The sequence below is a fragment of the Piliocolobus tephrosceles genome, chromosome 5, assembly GCF_002776525.5.
Source record: "Piliocolobus tephrosceles isolate RC106 chromosome 5, ASM277652v3, whole genome shotgun sequence".
Taxonomy (NCBI): domain Eukaryota; kingdom Metazoa; phylum Chordata; class Mammalia; order Primates; family Cercopithecidae; genus Piliocolobus; species Piliocolobus tephrosceles.
In genome coordinates this window covers 38,056,508-38,076,837 of record NC_045438.1, presented here as the reverse complement: position 1 = coordinate 38,076,837, position 20,330 = coordinate 38,056,508, and the positions used below count along the sequence as shown (strand labels likewise).

The 20,330-nt window shown below is 42.0% G+C and overlaps 1 protein-coding gene across 1 annotated transcript in view; it reads left to right on the top strand.

Annotated features, from left to right (window-relative positions):
* TXLNB (taxilin beta) overlaps nt 1-14,718 on the top strand; it is a 51,878-nt gene extending 37,160 nt beyond the window's left edge. Inside the window, exons 8-10 of the mRNA XM_023191003.3 lie at nt 6,890-6,982; nt 10,066-10,161; nt 11,446-14,718. Coding sequence (XP_023046771.2) covers nt 6,890-6,982; nt 10,066-10,161; nt 11,446-12,234 — 978 coding nt within the window. The 3' untranslated portion in view covers nt 12,235-14,718. The remainder of the gene's footprint in view (nt 1-6,889; nt 6,983-10,065; nt 10,162-11,445) is intronic.
* The last annotated feature ends 5,612 nt before the right edge of the window (nt 14,719-20,330 follow it).

Sequence of the window (20,330 nt, the reverse complement as noted above, 5' to 3'; positions counted from 1 at the left end):
AAGCATTAGTCGGGTGTGGTAGCATGTGCCTGTAATCCCAGCTACCCAGTAGGCTGAGGCAGGAGTATCACTGAAACTCAGGAGCCAGAGGCTGCAGTGAGCCGAGATCACACCACTGCACTCCAGCCTGGGTGACAGAGCAAGACTCCGTCTCAATTAAAAAAAGAAAAAGAAAAGAAATGAGAAAAATAGTCACCATTCAAGTTTCTGTGCCATCAGAGGTTGGCCTTGTCAGTGATGAATGGATAGGAGTGGCAGGCAAGTCAGGAACCATTTTGATTTGGCTGCGTGGTAACTTTTATGTGCTTCTGTTAGACTCTGGGGGGTCCTATTTCAGATTCTAAAAAAAAGGGGGGACCATTCTGGACATTTGTGCCCCAGCTGACTCTGGAAGAAAACCAGACCTACCCATCCTCCCCCTACCTTGGGGCTCTGCCCATCCTAAATAATGGTCCCTGTGGGTTCCAGGAGTACCATCCTGCCACGGGCCACAGAAGGACTTCCGCTGCCCCGGGAAACACCCAAGTGCTAAAGGAACTGTAAGGTCACACGGAGAAATTCACTGAAGGCAAGGAAATCAGAAGCCTTCCAAGCTGGTCATCACTAATTTAAGATTTGTAAATGTTTATGTGCTGACAGCTGAGTACTTGTTCATTGTAAACACACACACACACACACACAAATGGTGTTCACTGTAAAAGAAAAAAGCAAATAAGAAATTTAAAATCACAGATTATACCACTACATAGACAAAATACAGGGAACATTTTCATATCTGGCCTTCTTAAAGCATATATCTGCAATGTGTATATAGCAAAGCAATAATAAATTATTTTCTCCAGTATGAACTATTCTCTGATAATAAAGAAGAATTGTTTTAATACACTAGGTGCATAGAGGTTAGAACCATAATGTGTCTGAATCAAAGAGCCCGGAGTTACAAACTCAAGGTCATCCTTAAGGCAGTCACGGAACTCATCGCATCATGGTGTATGGTGGGTGGGTGGCTGCTGGCTGTCTAGCAGAAGGAAAGGGGGTGTGACCTCAAGGAATCAAGCCAAGGCCTCTAATTCTATCTGTGCCTCATTCACCACACAGAGCCTTGAGGGGAACAACAAATAATACTTGAAGCTGTGCACTGTTCACATCATCTGCTACATGCAATCTCTACTCCTCCATGCAAAATGAAGACAATCAACTTGAGCAGAGTAGATTATATTGTTAAACTGCGGGCGACAGAGTGATTCACTCAGCTGGCATCAGAATCAAGGCCTTTAATGACCTGTACAATACAAATACAAAGGTTTTGATCTAATTTCCCACCTATACCCCCTCAAACTTAAAAAACCATCAACCAGGGGTTCTAGATTTGCTGTTGTTCCTCATTCATCCCCGAGTCCAGGCACCAGGTCCGAGTCCTAGCTCTTTGAGAAGCTATGTGACCCTGTGCAACTCACCTAAACCTCTAAGGAACTGAATTTCCTTGTCTGCAAAATGAAAGTGCTATAATGAATCAATGACCCCAGTCTGGAGTCCTGCAACCCCTGAGAGCGTTTCCCAAACATCAGCACATAAGGTAGCAGCTCCTATCTAAAATGTAGTTGTTTCTGATATTACTTCACCTCTTGCTCAGCAACTGTGGATGGAAATTATGCCTATGTTTAAGTTTTTAAAAGGAAAATCAGTTAATACATATATAATATATGTAGTTGGTTTTCAAGTCATGCATGCAAAGCATTTTGCTCAGTGTCTGGCCCAAAATAAGCATAATTAATTCAACCAATATTTACTGAGCATCTGCTAAGTGCTAGGCATGGTTCTAGGTTTGGCGATATAATCATCAATAAGTGAGAGAAAAATCTCTGCTTGACTATTAATTAGTGTATGAACTAGTAGTATTATTTCATAGGTAAGGATTCGTATAAGGAAATATGAGACAACAGGAGACTTTTTTTTGAGATGGAGTCTCTCTCTGTCGCCCAGGCTGGAGTGCAGTGGTGTGATGTCGGCTCACTGCAAGCTCTGCCTCCTGGGTTCACACCATTCTCCTATCTCAGCCTCCCGAGTAGCTGGGACTACAGGTGCCCGCCTCCACGTCCGGCTAATTTTTTGTGTTTTCAGTAGAGACAGGGTTTCACCGTGTTAGCCAGGATGATCTTGATCTCCTGACCTCATGATCCACCCGCCTCAGCCTCCCAAAGTGCTGTGATTACAGGCATGAGCCACCACACCCAGCCCAACAGGAGTCTTAAGTTGCAAAAAAGTTGAAGAACCACTGGAAAAGATGATCTCAAGATGCTATTGTGCTGTAGTTCATGAGCATAGAGAACTTCCAGAGCTGAAGAAGTGTGGCCCTAAGCTAAGTTGACCCCGCCTTCTTCTCCATTGCCCGCAGTGTTCCACAGTGCAGGCAGGCAGCCTCACTAATTGCAAGAACCCTCCTTTGTCTTTCTTTTTTGTCTCCAAGTTACCTTTGAAATTCCAGTAATTACTTAAGCCTCAAGAAGAAAATAGAGGTCCTGAATCCCTACATGTAATCATGTTTAAACAAGCTCCTCATTAAAAAGTATCAACAGTATATTTTTAAAACTTTTAAACTTTGAAAACAAACTCTATCACAGATTCTTCTGCGTAACACTCCAACATTTCCTTTGGTTTTACGCTGTCTTTAAAGGGGTGGGAGTAGCGGGAGGCCAAGGTGAAGACCCCATTTCTAAGGTCTGGGCAAGAGAATTATCAAGGACAGATTGTGTTATTTTCCTAGAGAAGTCACTTTTCAGTCACAAGACATCTGCTGGCCAATTGAGGGCAGGCTTCTCACTTATGGAAGCGATGTCTGGCTTTCAATTATACGAGCCAAGGCAACAGAATAAATATCAGAGACGATCAATGGGATACAATTGTCACTACAAATAGACTGTTCATTGGATCAATAAGGATGAAGACAGTAGCAGATGTGGGAAGTCAGCAATATCTGATGTGGACACAAAATACTACCCAAGGGGAAAGATCAGTGGGTAAATTGTTAAAACATGTAATCAGAGTCTTTAAAGTCTGAAATCCTCCCCATACCTCTACAGGGTGAGAGGAGAGCACTGCTGCACCTGTTCTTGTCATGGGACTTACTCCCAAACCAAATCTCACAGGTTCACCAAGACGATTCCTGGACATAGCTGTTTCCCATACTCTATAAATGTCTGCAATTAAAATTTAGTGCTCAGTGAAAAGACTGTGTTTATCAGTTGGCCCATTTAAAAGTGAAATATTGAGGCAATTTTTGTTGTTGTTCTAATCATAGAAGAGTTTGTTTCTATTTGTGCCTCTGGCAGGGGAAATCTGTGCATGACCTCTGGATGTCCTTCCCTGGCTCTCTGAAGTACCAAAGTGAAACTGGGAACACGACACATGAAACCAAACATGCATCATGTCAGCAGGATAGTGAGAGGGAAGACGCTCCCAAACAAATATCCATTTAGTAAACAAGAAGTACAAATGGTTAGTAAGTAGGAGAGTGTTAGAGTTATCTGAGAAATCCATAGTTTTTGCCACCAGACAGAGAGGTCAAATAGGAAGAAAAGCAAAATGTTAGACTGGTCACTGGAAGGAAGAAATGGGGAATTGTTGTTTAACGTGTATAAAGTTTCCATTTTGCAAGATGTTAAAAGTTCTGGAGATTGGTTACACCACGTTGGAAACATACTTAGCAATTCTGAACTATACACTTAAAAATGGTTAGGATGGTAACTTTTGTGTTATGTGTATTTTACTACAATTAATTTATTTAATAGAAAACAAAAACTAAAACCATAACTAGGAAAAGCACAGAAGAGCTGGTGATGAATCAAGACACTACTTCTCAGAACTCTGGGTGTGTCTGTCTTCTCCATGCTAATGAGCCAGCAACAAGAAAACATAAGAAACGGAAACAAAATCTGCCCAATTAGTACACCACAAAGAACATTCTTTCTTTTTCTTTTATAAAGCCTTCACTTTGAGACACGATGGAAAAATTTAACAGGTACACATGGAAAAGTAAGACATGAGGACAGCCTTACACAGTCAAGTGAAGACAATCGAACCTGAGAGTTTTAATGTCTGTTAGCTCATGTTGAGGCTGAAGTCCTGGGAGTGGTTGTTCTTGCTGATTCCAACAAGGTTGCACCTGTGAGATGGACCAGACATGTGCTCACTCCTGCCCCGTCTGTCTGCAGCCTGCAACTACGGGGCTGCAAGAGGGATCGGGAGGATCAGCTCAGGAGACCACAGTGTCTGCCATCTACGTAATTCTGCTAGAGCTACTGATAAGTTGGAAAAAGAATGGGGAGAAATTAAGGAAAAAAGTTAACAAAAGAGGCTGGACTGAGAATACAAATGAAAAGATGTTGTGACAGAAGGTGACCAGGATCTGCTGGGGGTAGCTGTTCCCACCCTAGGCCAATGGATGATGTGCAGGGTAGGTAGCCAGTCCCCAAGAGCTAACCCTAGGGCACAGTGTCTCCGACTAAGAGGTTTGACTCATATGTGGTCCCTGAAATTAATTCTGACCCGCAGTGGATTCCAGCCAGTATTTTGAAAAAAAAAAAAATGAAAACATAATTGAACAGAATATGTCAGAGTGCATTGCACATGATTGGCTGGGTACAGTGGCTCATACCTGTAATCCAAACACTTTGGGAGGTTGAGGCAGGAGGATTGCTTGAGGCCAGGAGTTTGAGACCAGCCTAGGTTAAAAAAAAAAAAAAAAAAAAAAAAAGCCAGGCATGATGGCATGTGCCTGTAGTCATAGCTACTCTGGAGGCTGATGCAGGAGGGTCCCTTAAGCCCAGGAGGTTGAGGCTGCAGTGAGCTAAGATCACACAATTGCACTCCAGCCTGGATGACAGAATCAGACTGTCTCTTAAAAGAAAGAAAGAAAAAAAAAACCCACAGTAAATATTGTCTTATGCCAGAGAGAGACAGTCTGTGTGTGTAAAACCCTAGAGCCCCTTCTTGGCCATGGATTCCTTGATGCCCCTTTACTCTGTCTTCTTTAATCTGTGTGTCAAGGAATCATGAGAAACAAATTTTGGTTCTGTCACATACTCACAGTACTAATGAGAGATTTCAAAATGATGATCAGCTGTCATTTGGCTTTTCTTTGGATAATCTATATTCTACAGAAATAATTTATGTTATCATTGCTGTCTACTGCAGTAAAATCTCTGCTACTCCAAATTATTGGGGAAAACGCATTCTAGATAAGCAATTTTCTGGGCTCTAGGGATTGTTTGACTCATACATACTCCCTCTCACACACACCCCCCCAAGACTGGAAACTCTCCAATCTGCCAGCTTTCATTCAGGCTGCTTTCTGTGCTTTAAAAAAGACACTCACACTGATAACACTGGTTGATGCCTTCCTTCCAGCTGATAACCCAGCCTTCCTAGTCTATCCAGTGCAGCCAGGGCCCTTGTTTGTTGATGGATGCTGCAAGTCTGCTTCTTCATACAAAAAAATGTGTTGTATGAAAATGTTATACCCATTTGAGGACTTGGGACTATGCTGGACACTCAAGAGTACCAAAGATTCATTTGAAAATTGAGTCTTGACCAATCTGAATCATCCATACTAAATCCTCTCTCTTTCAAAACATGCTACCCTAATATTATTTTCAAAGACAAGATTTTATTATTTTATCACTGTCATTAACGATCAAGTATTTACACACTTTGCTTCCCTGTGTTGCCCCATTTCCACCCCGAATGCAAGCGCTAGAATTAAGGACTTGGCAATGCAAATGCTCCTCACCATGTCTCTATGGTGAGCCACACACTTGGCAAATGCTAACCCATACAATGCTTCTCTGCAAATTAGAAAAAGGCATCTATTTTTCAAGACTCATCACTTCCATCTATGGAAAACTGATGCAATAAACTGATTTTGATAAAAAGGGACATTTAACTGCTATTGGCTGGAATGCCATATTCAGAAACATACAAAACTCTGATGTCTGAAACAGAAATGGCAACTGCCTAGAGTGGTGTACAACCAGCATCATGGTAACGGCCCTTGTCCGTGTCCAGCTCACATTTCCTTTATCACATCTTTTCATTTGTCTAATTTTTCCCTTCCTTCAAGACCAAGTTCCAGGTTCACCTTCTCCATAAACATGTGACTCACATGATCACCTGCCATGCTCACCTTCTTCGATCACCCACTGTCCTTAACTGACTTGACTTTGCAGCCATTGTCCCATAGTCAAGTTGTCTTTGAGATGGTCTTCCCATTAGAAGTGCAGGTCCCTCAAATGCAGATGCATGTGTTAAATACTTTTGTACATATAGTCCATGCACATAGTACTCAACATATGTTAATAAAAGTTTTAATATAATGACACCATATTTTCTTTTTTCATTTTTCTTTTTTTTTTTTTTTGTTTGAGATGGAGTTTCGCTCTTGTTGCCCAGGCTGGAGTGCAACGGCACAATCTCAGCTCACTGCAACCTCTACCTCCCGGGTTCAAGCAATTCTCCTGCCTCAGCATCCCAAGTAGCTGGGATTACAGGTGCCCACCACCACGCCTGGCTAATTTTTGTATTTTTAGTAGAGATGGGGTTTCACCGTGTTGGCCAGACTGGTCTCAAACTCTTGACCTCAGGTGATCCATCTGCCTTGGCCTCCCAAAGTGTTGGCATCACAGGCGTGAGCCACCGCGCCTGGGCTATGTTTTCATTTTTATTTTAAAGAAGCATTTCAATCATGCTCACTGACCTAGGTTAATCGTGTAGTAAATAAAATAACTAAACATATTATTAATCCTATATTGAGAATTCCTTTAAATAATGAACAATGACCTGTTGTTTTCTTCTGGAAGTATTCTGAAAGATCCACTCTTTCCTCTGTTTACAGCTCACTCTCTACTCAGGAAGGTTTGAAGAATTCCAGAGCACACTAACAAAAAGCAATGAAGTGTTTGCCACTTTCAAACAGGAAATGGACAAAGTGAGTATTGCTTATCACCAACAAAATACTGACATTTTCTATTTTGACAGGCAAATTTCCTTTGGTTTCCTTTTTCTCTCACTAGGATATTTTGGTGCATTTCATGAAGTAATGAAATGTTTATAAGTAGGAATGAGGTTTGGGTTGTATTTTTTAATTGGTAAGTATCTAGTGAATTAATCTTAGCAGAAGTACAAAAATTCTAGGTTACATTTTCACTCTGAGAAAGAATAGTTCTTTTTCTAACCCATGGATAACTAAAAAAAAACACACACACACAGAGCTAGCAATTTAACATTATGTTGTATATACTAAAGTCAAAATATAACCTTCTAAGAATTAAAAAAAAAAAAAAAAAAAAAACATTTGGCCAGGCGCAGTGGCTCATGCCTGTAATTCCAGCACTTTGGGAGGCCAAGGCAGGCGGATCACAAGGTCAGGAGTTTGAGACCAGCCTGGCCAAGATGGTAAACCCCGTCTCTGCTAAAAACACAAAAATTAGCTGGGCATGGTGGCACGTGCCTGTAATCCCAGCTACTCAGGAGGCTGAGGCAGGAGAATCGCTTGAACCCGGGAGGCAGAGGTTGCAGTGAGCGAGATCGTGCCACTGTACTCCAGCCTAGGCAACAGAGCAAGACTCTGTCTCAAAAAAAAAAAAAAAAACCTTTATACAAATATACAAAAGAATGTTAGAATAGGAAATGCCATCTTACAAGAACCTTCTTAGAAGAAAACTTCACTTATATAATATGATATAACTGACAGAGCCTTGAATGAGAAGATGAAAGCCTGAATTCAATTCTCCAGTGGTGTTGGACAATTCACGTAACTTCCTGAATCTAATTTTTTTTTTTTTTTTTTTTTTTTTGAGATGGGATTTTGCTTTTGTTGCCCAGGCTAGGGTGCAATGGCATGATCTCGGCTCACTGCAACCTCTGCCTCCCGGGTTCAAGCGATTCTCCTACCTCAGCCTCCCAAGTAGCTGGGATTACAGGCATGCACGACCATGTCTGGTTAATTTTATATTTTTAGTAAAGACGGGGTTTCACCATGTTGGTCAAGCTGGTCTCCAACACTTCACCTCATGTGATCCACCCATCGCGGCCTCTCAAAGTGCTGGGATTACAGGCATGAGCCACCACTCCTGGCCTCTAATTTTTTTTTTTTTTAATCTATGCAGATACTACTTTCCCCTGCCTAACTCACAAGATTGTGAAGTTAAATTAATGTATTTTGGAAGGGATTTAAACTTTTTACAATTATTTTTCAAATATAAGGTGCCAGTATTATTATTTAATGTAATGTTTAAAGCTTGTTCAGTGTCTTCCCAATACAAAATCAGCATCAGAACTATGTTTCTGAACAGGGATTGGCATTAATGGTTTTGAAGTGTAGAAAACATCCTCTTAAAATATATTTTTAAAATACTATGATATATTTTACAATTAAATGAGTAACCTGAAGAAGATTGACACTTGTTAAATGTTACAGTTCTCCCACTGCAGAATAGAACTATCTATTTTCTTAAAATTTATTTTTTTAATTCTAGCATTTTAAGATTGGTATAAATTAGAACAGAAAAAAATGTTTTTACTTCAAAATTATGTACTTTTAAGAGTGGAATAAATATTAAATCAGGAGTTCTTAATCTGGGGTTAGTAGTTGACCTGAGAACTCCCTAGAAATTAGCAAAAAATGATGCCCACATGCACATTTTTGTGAAGTGTGGTCCCACAGCTTTCACCACATTCTTAAAAAGATAGATGACCTTAAAGTTTGCAAACAACTGGCTGGGCGCAGTGGCTCACACCTGCAATCCCCGCATTTTGGGAGGCCAAGTCTGGTGGATCACTTGAGGTCAGGAGTTTGAGACCACCTGGCCAACATGGTGAAACCCTGTTTCTACTGAAAATACAAAAAATTAGCCAGGTGTGGTGGCAGGCGCCTGTAATCCCAGCTACTCAGGAGGCGGAGGCAGGAGAATCGCTTGAACTCGGGAGGCAGAGTTTGCGGTGAGCTGAGATCGCGCCACTGCACTCCAGCCTGGCGACAGAGTAAAAAACAAACAACAAAAAAACAAAACAAAACAGAAAAACAAGAAAACAACAAAAAAAGAAGTTTACAAACTACTAAATTAAGATATGATCAAAATTAAAAACCTAGCTTCTCTATAGAGCCAGGGGCTTACAGTTTTGGGCCCAGCCTTTGGCCTCCATGGGTACCCAGCCTCAGGCAGCTTGGCACCATGCCACGAGTGCCCAGCTATGTTTCATCCAGGAAAGCTGCACCTGAATACATGCCTTGTTCTCCACTTCATCCAAGCAAAGAGAGATCCTACAAACAAGAACGTGAGTAGCCTCAGGTTCAAAAAAGACGGGCTGCATTTTATTCACTTCTCACTTCCTCGCACCCAGCCCAGGGCCTGGTGACCACCAGACATTCCATACGCTTCATTAAATGAAATAAAAGAATGGCAGCCCCACTCTTCTGTTAACTCACCTAAATATTACTCTACCTCTCTGAACTTTGGTTTCCACATTTATAAAATCGGGGCTGAAAATAGAACCTTCCTTGTGGGACTGTTTCAAGGATTTTTGTGAACTCTACCTCACTCTATAAATGTAAAGACCCAGAAAATACAGAGGCTGCTTTTGTGCAGCTACTTCTCAGATGTGCCCAGATATTATCAACATTTTAATGGCTAAAAAGGCCATGCCAGCTTTCCCACCGTGATAGTCTTCTGTTCAATACTGTAAACATCCTAAATTACAGGCTTGTTCATGGGACTCCATAAAGATATTCTGCTTTTAAATGAAAGAAAAAGCAGTGACAAAACCATGTGCCCCTAAGTCATTTCCCGTTTCCTGAATTGGCTCAGGTGCAAATAAGTTTGCTCACCACTGCCCTAGCTGGCTCAGAAATAAATCATGGCTCTGCTGCAATCTTCATTCTTGACATTGAACATTTGTTTGCTTCAGCAGCTGGTAACAAAAGGACTTCTCCTGGTCTCACATATGGAGCTAATAGCTTCCTTGATATATTAACTCTTCAAGATTAACACTCACACACTCTAATTTCTGTAGACAACTAAGAAAATGAAGAAGCTGGAAAAGGACACAGCCACATGGAAAGCCCGATTTGAGAACTGTAACAAAGCTCTGTTGGACATGATTGAAGAGGTGAGGAAGTTTCTCCCTTAGCTTTAATCCCCTCTGTCTAGTCAATATATTCATACTTATGATATAATTATAACCTGATAATAGTACAAATGGTTATGTTTGAAAAGGAGCTGAATTTTTGGTGGAGGGATGTGACATTTTAAATTGTAATAAATATAAAAAGAGCAAAGTTCATTTAGAATCAGGTCCAGACTCACAAAGAGCTTTGTGACCCTAAGTCACATCCTTACCTGTTGATTCAATAGCTGTACCCAAGGCAGCTGTCCCCTTTAAGGGCTGTGAATTCCTTAAAGGTAGGATGAGTGTCTTACTTTACTTTGAATTTTCCCAGTGTCTGACACATAACAGGTGCTGAATAAATTAATCAGTTGATTTGAATATACTGCAAGAAGACACCAGCCCAAGCGTCCAGTGCATGTGCTATTTTCTAATATAAACAGATATGGAAATATCTCTTTTTAATTCCTCCAATAGAAATTTAAGTACTGATCTCATGTCAGACTCCAAGTAGATTTTGAGAGTCCAAAGGCAGAGATACATGGCCCCTGATCTGAGAAGTAGGGTTTACAGGTGAAGGTCTCTCCATGTATAACAAGTGGGTAAAAAGGGTCTCAAATGGAAAGAGTAGCTAAGAGGTGGGGTAAAGGAGTGAGATAATTAGGAACATTTTCATGCACAAATACACAGACATTTCTCAATGAAAAAATTGAACCATTTGAGCAGCCAGCATCATGAATTAGTATGTGGTGAATTTTTATGGTTATAATTACTGTTCTAACAATTCTTCCCAAATTGTAACCAATTCCAAAGAGATATACTTATTACTCATCAACATAAATCAAATGGCTGTTGGGATTAGCACATAGCAGTTTATTCATAGAATAGATAAGGAAGGCATTGCTGAGACCTGAGTCCCAATCCATCTCATTTATCTTGCCACAAATCTTGCTTCTACCTTCTAAGTCTCAGAAGCAGAAAATTCATCTACTCTAAGATGTGAGAGGCTATGGACCAAAGCAGAAGGAAGCCTGACTATCTTTATTTCCCAGTGAACAGGCTATGGTGATTAAAAATCTACCAGTCTAGTACACAATGCCAAAAAAACAAGGAAGTGATGTCCATGACCAAGCATCTCTTCAGCCCCTACTCTGTGGCCAGGTCCCAGAGCCTAGTAGACAAATTCTGGGAAAAATAGTTTTGCTTGTTTCCAGAGAGCATCCTGGACATTTTGCTTATCATGTCATTTTGTCTGTGCATGTATGTGCGTGTGTTTTCACATCACAGAAAGCACTGAGAGCTAAAGAATATGAGTGCTTCGTGATGAAAATTGGGAGGCTAGAGAACCTCTGCCGTGCTTTACAAGAAGAGAGAAACGAACTCTACAAAAAAATCAGAGACACAAAAGTATCTGAAAAGGATGACCAAAGTCAGCACACCTCTGATGAAGAGCCAGAGTCAAACGTCTCTGTGGATCAAGAGATTGACGCAGAGGAGGTTAATAGTGTCCAAACTGCTGTGAAAAATCTGGCCACAGCCTTCATGATAATTCATCATCCACAGTCAACCCCGCATCAGTCCAAAGAAACCCAACCCCAAATCAGCAGTTCTCAGGAGAGCAGTGATGCCGCTCTCAAAGAGCCAGAGCAACCCCCTCTGATCCCTTCACGGGATTCAGAGAGTCCCCTGCTTCCCCTAACTCCTTGGGCTGAAGCCGAAGGAGGCAGTGAGGCTGAACCTCCTTCCAAGGCTAGTAATTCGCCTGCCGGGTTGGAAGCACAAACCCAATGCGAGGGTCTCCCTGTTGGAGCACAGGCTGATCAGCAGTCCTGGAAGCCAGAGGCAGAAGCTTCCGGTCAGGCCCCACAGGCTCCCACCGAGACCTCGCTACAGGAGATGGAGGCAGACGTGCCTACTCCAGCATGCACAGTTGAAGAGCACGTTGCAGCCATGGTGCCTGCATGCGAGCCCAGTAGGCAGCCCCCACCAGCAGCAGCAGAGGAGCTGCCAGTAGGAACCTCAGCTGGGCCTCAGCGGCCCAACCTGGCTGACACCAATCTGGAAGGTGTCGACTAAGCCTCGCCATGCCTTCAGAGGCTTCTTCCTGACTCTTTGCATCTTCAGCATAACAGATTGTCTTCCGAAAAAGGCATTAAGGGCTAGAGATGTCAAATGAAAGAGAATTAGGATCAAGTCGTTTTTTAATGTTATGCAGAACACATTCATTCAGGCTTTGCTATTTGTTGCCAATTTGTAACTGATTTGAAGGTTTTCTATTTAACACTGGTTGACAGTATAATTTTCCCAAAGGGCAACAAAACATCAGATAGCAAATTTATATTACCTTTCTGTTAAGATAATACTTAATTAAATTTGTTAATCACCAGTAAGATTTGATGTTTAAAGACTTCTACTGCAATATATAAATATTGAAAATGTGATGTTCTGCTTATTTGGATATATAGTTTAATAAGTTCCATAGTAATTTATGGATGTCCAGGTTACATTTAAACTATACATAAATACATATGTGTGTATGTACATGTATATATACACATAGGTATAGATGTGTGAATATGTGTGTTTATATACATATATACAGGTATATATTTTATATGTGATTATATAAATGCATTATTACACATACATTTCTCTCACCCCTTAGAGCATTTTTCTCAGTGCAGAATATTTAGATGCTAATCAAAAAATGATCTCTTACTTGCACTTGGGACTATGGTAGACTAATGCTGTATAAATCCAAAGTGAGTTTGGACCATAAGTATTTAGGCTATCATTATGTTGGGCAAAAATAAGTAACCCAATGGTAGATAAATGAATTCAACCAGCTGAGCAAATGACAGAAAAGCAGTTAGACTGCAATCTGTGCAGACAGTATGGACGCAAAGATGGCCACAAGGGGCCCAAAACAGAAAAGAGAAACACAAGCTCACCTCTTGGCAGCTGCTTCTCCTATACTTCTCAGTCCATTGCTTTGCCGCCCCCTCATGTGCCAGGGCGTCCCAATCCAGGCTTCCTGCAAGGAAAGGGTTAGAAGTGGGAAAGGGAGCTAGGGATTGAGGGGTTAAGGGACCTCACACTAAGAAGGGGCTGTGCTTTGATCCCCTGCCTCTTGCACTACCAATGTCTCAAGACAGAATATTCATCTCTTGCTGTCAGACCCAGCCCATATTCTAAAAGCTTCTTCTGATCCTTCCTTCCCAATTTCTCCTTTGCAGTAGGAAATTACACCCAGCCCTCATCTCAATTAATGCTAAATAAACCTATTGTTTTTCCAAAACAGAAATCTACACTGGGTCTCAATATCAGTGATGAGGCTTACAAACCAACACGTTTTCTGCCATGAGGATTTCTCTTTAGACCAGAGGTACAAAACAAAAAACCAATGGATTTTAATCAAAATGATTTGAAATATAGGTGAGGATTCAGGAGAAGGCAAAAGCTAGAAACACTTGGGATTGTCAACATGAGTATTATATTAACATCACTTGATAAGAACCTCTAATGATACTGATATCACTGAACATCTAATGATACAACATAAATTACCTAGGGTAAAGGATGGCTGCAACAATGAAACAGGAAAGAAGAAAGGGAGAGAGAGGAAAGGGAAGGAAGAAAGGAAGGAGGGAGAAGGGAAGAAAGAAACAATGTCTAACCCAACTGTATCTTAAAAGTTGAACTCAAGTAGAAAAATGGATAGAAACAAAATTCTCTAGTACTCATCCAGGAAACCATTCTTCAGTGTTGCATGTGGCTGTTTGCCAAGGCACACGAAGTGCTTGTAGGCAGCAACCATATGCTACAGGAATTGTAAACTGCATACAGTTTGTTTGAAGTAGACAGTGAGGATAATAACAAAGTTGCTAGGCAGGAAAAAAAAAATTAGGAAAAAAGCTTGTCGCTATTTGAGAATCTGTATATTTTTAAAGGCTTAAAATATAACCACAGGGTATCCAGCCAAATTCAACATTATTGCAAGTCTTAGAGATTTAAACATTCATTTGATTCAAAGCTAAATATTCACCATAATCCAGGTCTCCTTCCCCACTACAGAGGCAGAACGCCCAAGAATGGAGTAAGATTAGTCACAGTAAAGTCTCAGTCTGAATGTTTAGCAAGAGAAACAGGCAGGAGAGGAACCCAAAGGCAGTAAATCAAATATTCTAAAACCCAAAGTTCATTATTTTCATCCAAAAGACTTTCACAGAAACACATTACTCACAGCCATGTATATCTTGGACAGAGTTTCAGATGGAATGACTTGCCTGAAATTTGTAAAGCTTAATATAGGTTTTGGGGGAATTATTTTAATATTCAAAGAATGTTTTATTATAGTCCTTTGTGTTAGAATTTAGCCTTACTAATTGTAACAATAACTCATAAAGTTCTAAATGCAGAAGGAATATCTGTTCTTTATCAAGCGTATGTAACTATTTTTTAGAAATGCCATCTACTTTCTAGAAACACTAAAGTTATTGTTTTCTAAATTAAGTAACTATAATTTATATATCTATTAAAAAAGGTACTTCTCTTCCCAAATTCTCTAGTAGTCATTTTGTTTTTTTAACTTTCACCTATTTTATTTTTATTTTTGTTACTTCTATGCTTCAACAATACCTAATGAAAATTATGGTTTTATTCTGTAGTTAATTAAGTTTTTGGTCACTAAATAGAATTACGTGTAGCCAACACTTTGAAAACATTGGGGTGTGTGACAGGGAGAGAGAGAGAGAGAGAAAGGGAGGGAGAAATAACAATGAGGCTACAATTAAAAATCACGGAGGCCAGGCATGGTGGCTCACACCTATAATCCCAGCACTTTGGAAACTAAGGTGGGAGGATCACTTGAGCCCAAGAGTTCAAGACCAGCCTGGACAACACAGTAAAACTCCCATCTCTACAAAAAATTTTTTAAAAAAATTAGCCAGAGATAGTGGCACACACCTGTGGTCCCAGCTACTTGGGAAGCTGAGGCAGGAGGATAGCTCAAGCCTGGAAGGTAGGGGCTGCGGTGAGCCATGATCATGCCACTGTACTCCAGCCTGGGTGAATGAGTGAGACTCTGTCTCAAAAAAAGAAAAAAGGTCACTGAGGCCTGCAAGAGAGAAGCATTGGAAACGGAGTACCCGGGGCTAATAAGAAAACAAAACCCGGACTCCTCTGCCTGGCCCTGCAGTGCTGGTGGACAGTTCTCACCCGGCTGATATGCTTCTCAGTACCAACCTCCCATGAGACCACATTCCCACAGGCTTTTCTGCCGTGTGTCCTCCTGGAGGAAGGGAGGAAGCATAGAAGGTGTCAGTGCCCTTTTCCTCTCTCCAGCTTTCCTGACTGCTCCAAGAATTTCATCAAACAAGACTCAAAGAGACCCAGCTGCTCTGCCTTTTGATTCTTCTCTCACTGACCTGGGAGGGGCTTCTCAAACACCACATTTCCTAGCATGCTGTGAGAAGAGGATTGTGAGCTAGGAAGGGAGAAAAGGTAAGACCTGCCCATAAGGCTGATTTTGCTCCTTTGGGCCTGGTATTGACTTACACTTTTTAAATACCCTCTTTTGGGGGATTATAAAAGTAACATGTGTTCGTTGTAAAACTGATGCTGCTTTTCAGTAAGACCAACAAGAAACAGGAGAGGGAGACGGTTTCAGGACAATTTTCCCAGCCCGTTCTCCTCTAACCAGTAGTTAAATCCAGTATTTGGGAAAGTAAAATAATTTATTTATTTATTTTTTTGAGACGGAGTCTCACTCTGTCCCCCAGGCTGGCGTGCAGTGGTGCGGTCTCGGCTCACTGCAAGCTCTGCCTCCCGGGTTCTCGCCATTCTCCTGCCTCAACCTCCCGAGTAGCTGGGACTACAGGCGCCCGTCACCACGCCCGGCTAATTTTTTGGGTTTTTAGTAGAGACAGGGTTTCACCGTGTTAGCCAGCAGGATGGTCTCTATCTCCTGACCTTGTGATCCACCCGCCTCGGCCTCCTAAAGTGCTGGGATTACAGGCGTGAGCCACCGTGCCTGACCAAGTAAAATAATTTAAAATGTAAAGCATTTGCTAATGGAAGATGTGAAATGAAAATAAGGACTCTGGCCTCCGAAGTTCATTCTCATCATAAACTGGCGAGGAGGGTTTCACAGGCAAGTGGGGCATAAGGGTTCAATTTTCATAAGGTTTAAATAATTTCCATTTCTGTATTTTAGAACTTGAAAATTAAGGTTCTCCATGAGAGCATTCTGTTGGAGCAGAAGCTTTCATGTGATAGTAATGATTTTTCTCAGCCCTATTAAGTTGTATCCTCAATACTGAAGTTAAGTTTCTTTGGTAGTATCTCTTGATAAAAGTTCTACAAATGCTAGCTTCTGTCACATGTGCATGTGAATGCAAACACACATACATATACATTAATACAGAGGTATAAAATTTGACCTAAGTTTAATTCTGGTTTACACCAATATTTTCTTTTCTTTCTTTCTTTTTTTTTTTTTTTTGAGACTGAGTCTCACTCTATTGCCCAGGCTGGAGTGCAGTGGTGCAATCTCGACTCACTGCAACCTCCACCTCCCAGGTTTAAGCAATTCTCATGCTTCAGCCTCCTAAGTAGCTAGGATTACAGGCACCTGCCACCATGCCCAGCTAACTTTTGTATTTTTAGTAGAGACGGGGTTTCACCATGTTGGCCAGACTGGTCTCAAACTCCTGACCTCAAGTGATCTGTCCTCCTCGGCCTCCCAAAGTGCTGGGATTGCAGGCGTGAGCCACCATGCCCAGGCTTACACCAGTACTTTCAAAGGATACTTAGTATTATCTTTCCTGAAAGAACAAACTATAAAAAAGAATCGTTTCCTGTGTGAATAAGGATATTTGGTAGAAACATTTAACTAGCAAAATAAACCTAGAAATTCATTGATCTATGGCACAAAAATTATTCACAGAAGCTACTTCACCTTGCCAGGAGATAACAAAAAGGATAAATTATTTCAACAGCACAATCAAGCTCGGCTAAACCCAAATGCAAGTCCTTCTTTCTGCTGGATTTCAGAGCCCGAGATTTCTATTCATGCCAACATCTATTCCACTTTGACTTTTTTTTTTAAGTGATATAATGTTCAGTTACCTCATATCATAACTAAAACATACCGACATGTAAAACTCATTATTTCAGAACTGACAGTCAGTTGATGACATTTTATGTCAAATAACACAAAAACTGCTTGCTAGAAGCCAAGCAAGAAGACATTATGTTACAAGGGGAAAAAAAGGAAATATTTTCAATCTGATAGCTATTGTATCTATTATATATGTATATATGTGTTATAGGTAAAATATCTAGAATAGACACATCATTACATCATTTTTTTTTTTTTTTTGGACGGAGTCTCCCGCTCTGTCTAAAGGTGCTGGAGTGCAGCAGCTTGATCTTGACTCACTGCAACCTCCACCTCCCATGTTCAAGCGATTCTCCTGCCTCAGCCTCCCAAGCAGCTGGAACTACAGGCATGCACCACCACACCCAGCTAATTTTTTGTATCTTTAGTAGAAACAGAGTTTCACCATGTTAGCCAGGATGGTCTCGATCTCCTGACCTCCTGATCCACCTGCCTGAGCCTCCAAAAGTGCTGGGATTACAGGTGTGAGCCACTGTACCTGGCCAATACATTACATATTTTCAAAAACATGTGAAAGAGTTCAAATCTATAAGCCATTATTTACAGTGTAAGACCTTAAGATATGACATGTAAGATAAAACTGTAGGACTATTAAGAACAATGAAAGGAAGAGGGACATAAACTAGTGAGCCCTTTTGGGGAAGCAGAATAGCAATAAAGTCCAACCCACGATGACCTTAATACACTTTAACACCACAGCTCCAACCTGGGGAATTTTTACAAACAGGGTTTGTAGGGTTGCTGCCTTGTTTTCTGATTTGTGTTTCTTTTGGAATAATAAAGGTGGTCAGGCACAGTGGCTCAGGACTGTAATCCCAGGACCTTGGGAGACCAAGATGGGTGGATCAGGAGGATCACTTGAGCTCAGCAGTTGTAGATTAGCCCGGGCAACAAGGCGAAATCCTACCTCTACAAAAATTACAAAATTAGCCAGGTGTGATGGCAGGCACGTGTGATCCCAGCAACTTGAGAGGCTGAGGCAGGAGGATCACTTAAGCCTGTGTATTAGGTCTATTTTCACACTGCTATGAAGAAGTACTTGAGACTGAGTAATTTATAAAGGAAAGAGGCTCGACTCACCATTCTGCATGGCTTGGGAGGCCTCAGGAAACTTACAATCATGGCAGAAGGCAAAGGAGAAGCAGGTGCCTTCTTCACAGGGCAGCAGGATGCAGTGAGTGCAAGCAGGGGAAATGCAGATGCTTATAAAACCGTCAGATCTTGTGAGAACTCACTTACTATTGAAATGGGAAAAATGCCCTTATCCCCATCGCAGGGCATGTGATGGGGGTGTGGCTTGCTTCTTTGGTGCCCTACTGCTCATACCCCTAGGGGAGCATGCAGAAGGGCAGGTCGTGGAGAGCGCTGACCCCACGGCAGCATCTAGGGTTGAGTGTTTACAGCTCTGGAAGCCCCAGTGGGCATGTGTTACAGTGCACTCTTTCAGTTTAGCCATCTGCAGGTGGCTTGCATTAATCAGCTCAATTAGACTCTCTGCCTTATCACAAGGACAGACGGCTTTCTGTCTCTCGGGTTCCTACCTTAGTATACCAGAAAAATTGGATCATATGAGGGCTTAGAGAATAGCGCAAAGTTTTACTGAGTGGAAGTAGCTCTCAGTAAGGTGAATGGAGAGGCCAGAAGGGGGAAGAAGTGGGAAGGTGGTCTTCCCCTGGAGTCAGGCTGCCCAGCATCCAGACTCTTCTCTGACCATTCCCGGCCAAATTCCACATTGTTCCACCGTTGATGGCCTACCAGCATTTGCTGGTGCCTGTTGGTGTGCTCTTCTGCTCCTCTGCTCTTCTCGACATCCAGCTGCCTGTGTGTTCTTCCACCGATGTGCCCCTCTTGACATCCAGCCACTGTGCCTGCTAGGGTGTCAAAGTTTTTATAGGCACAGGATGGGGGGCATGGCAGGCCCAGGTGGTCTTGGAAAATGCAACATTTTGGTGTGAAAACAGGAGTGCCTGTCCTCACCTAGGTCCCTGGGCACAGGCCCAAGGGAATATACCCATTCCGAATGGGAAAAATTGGCCAAAACAAAGGGGCTACAGGCCCCACGCAAGTCTGAAATCCAACTAGGTAGTCATTAAACCTTAAAGTTCCCTAATGATCTCCTTTGACTCCATGTCTCACATCCAGGTTATGCCGATGCTACAGGTGGGCTCCCATAGCCTTGGACAGCTCCACTCGTGGCTTTGCAGGGTGCAGTTCCCTTCCTGGCTGCTTTCACTGGCTAGCATTAAGTGCCTGTAGTGTTTCCAGGCACATGGTGCAAGCTGTTGGTGGCTCTACCATTCTGGAGTCTGGAGGACAGTGACCCTCTTCTCACAGTTCCACTAGGCAGTGTCTCAGTGGGGACTCTGTGTGGGGGCTCTGACCCCACATTTCTCTTCTGTACTGACCTAATGGAGGTTCTCCATGACAACTCTGCCCCTGTAGCAAATTTCTGCCTGGAAATCCAGGCATTTCCATATATCCTTTGAAATCTTGGCAGAGGTTCCCAGACCTCAATTCTTGACTTCTGTGTGCCCACAGACCCAATACCGTGTGGAAGCCACCAAGACTTGGGGCTTGCACCCTCTGAAGCAATGGCCTGAGCTGTACCTTGACCCCTTTTAGCCACTGCTGGAGCTGGAGCAGCTGGGATGCAGGGCACCATGTCCTGAGGTTGCACAGAGCAGTGGGACCCTGGGCCTGGCCCACAAAACGATTTTTTTATCCTAGGCCTCCAGGCCTGTGATAAGAGGTGCTGCTGTGAAGGTCTCAGACATGCCCTGGAGACATTTTCCCTATTGTCTTGGTGATTAACATTCAGCTCCTCGTTACTTATGCAAATTTCTGCAGAGTAGGCTTGACTTTCTCCCCAGAAAATGGATTTTTATTTTCTTTGACATTGTCTGGCTGCAAATTTACTAAACTTTTATGCTCTGCTTCCTCTTGAATGCTTTACCCCTTAGAAATTTCTTCCACTAGATACCCTAAATCCTCT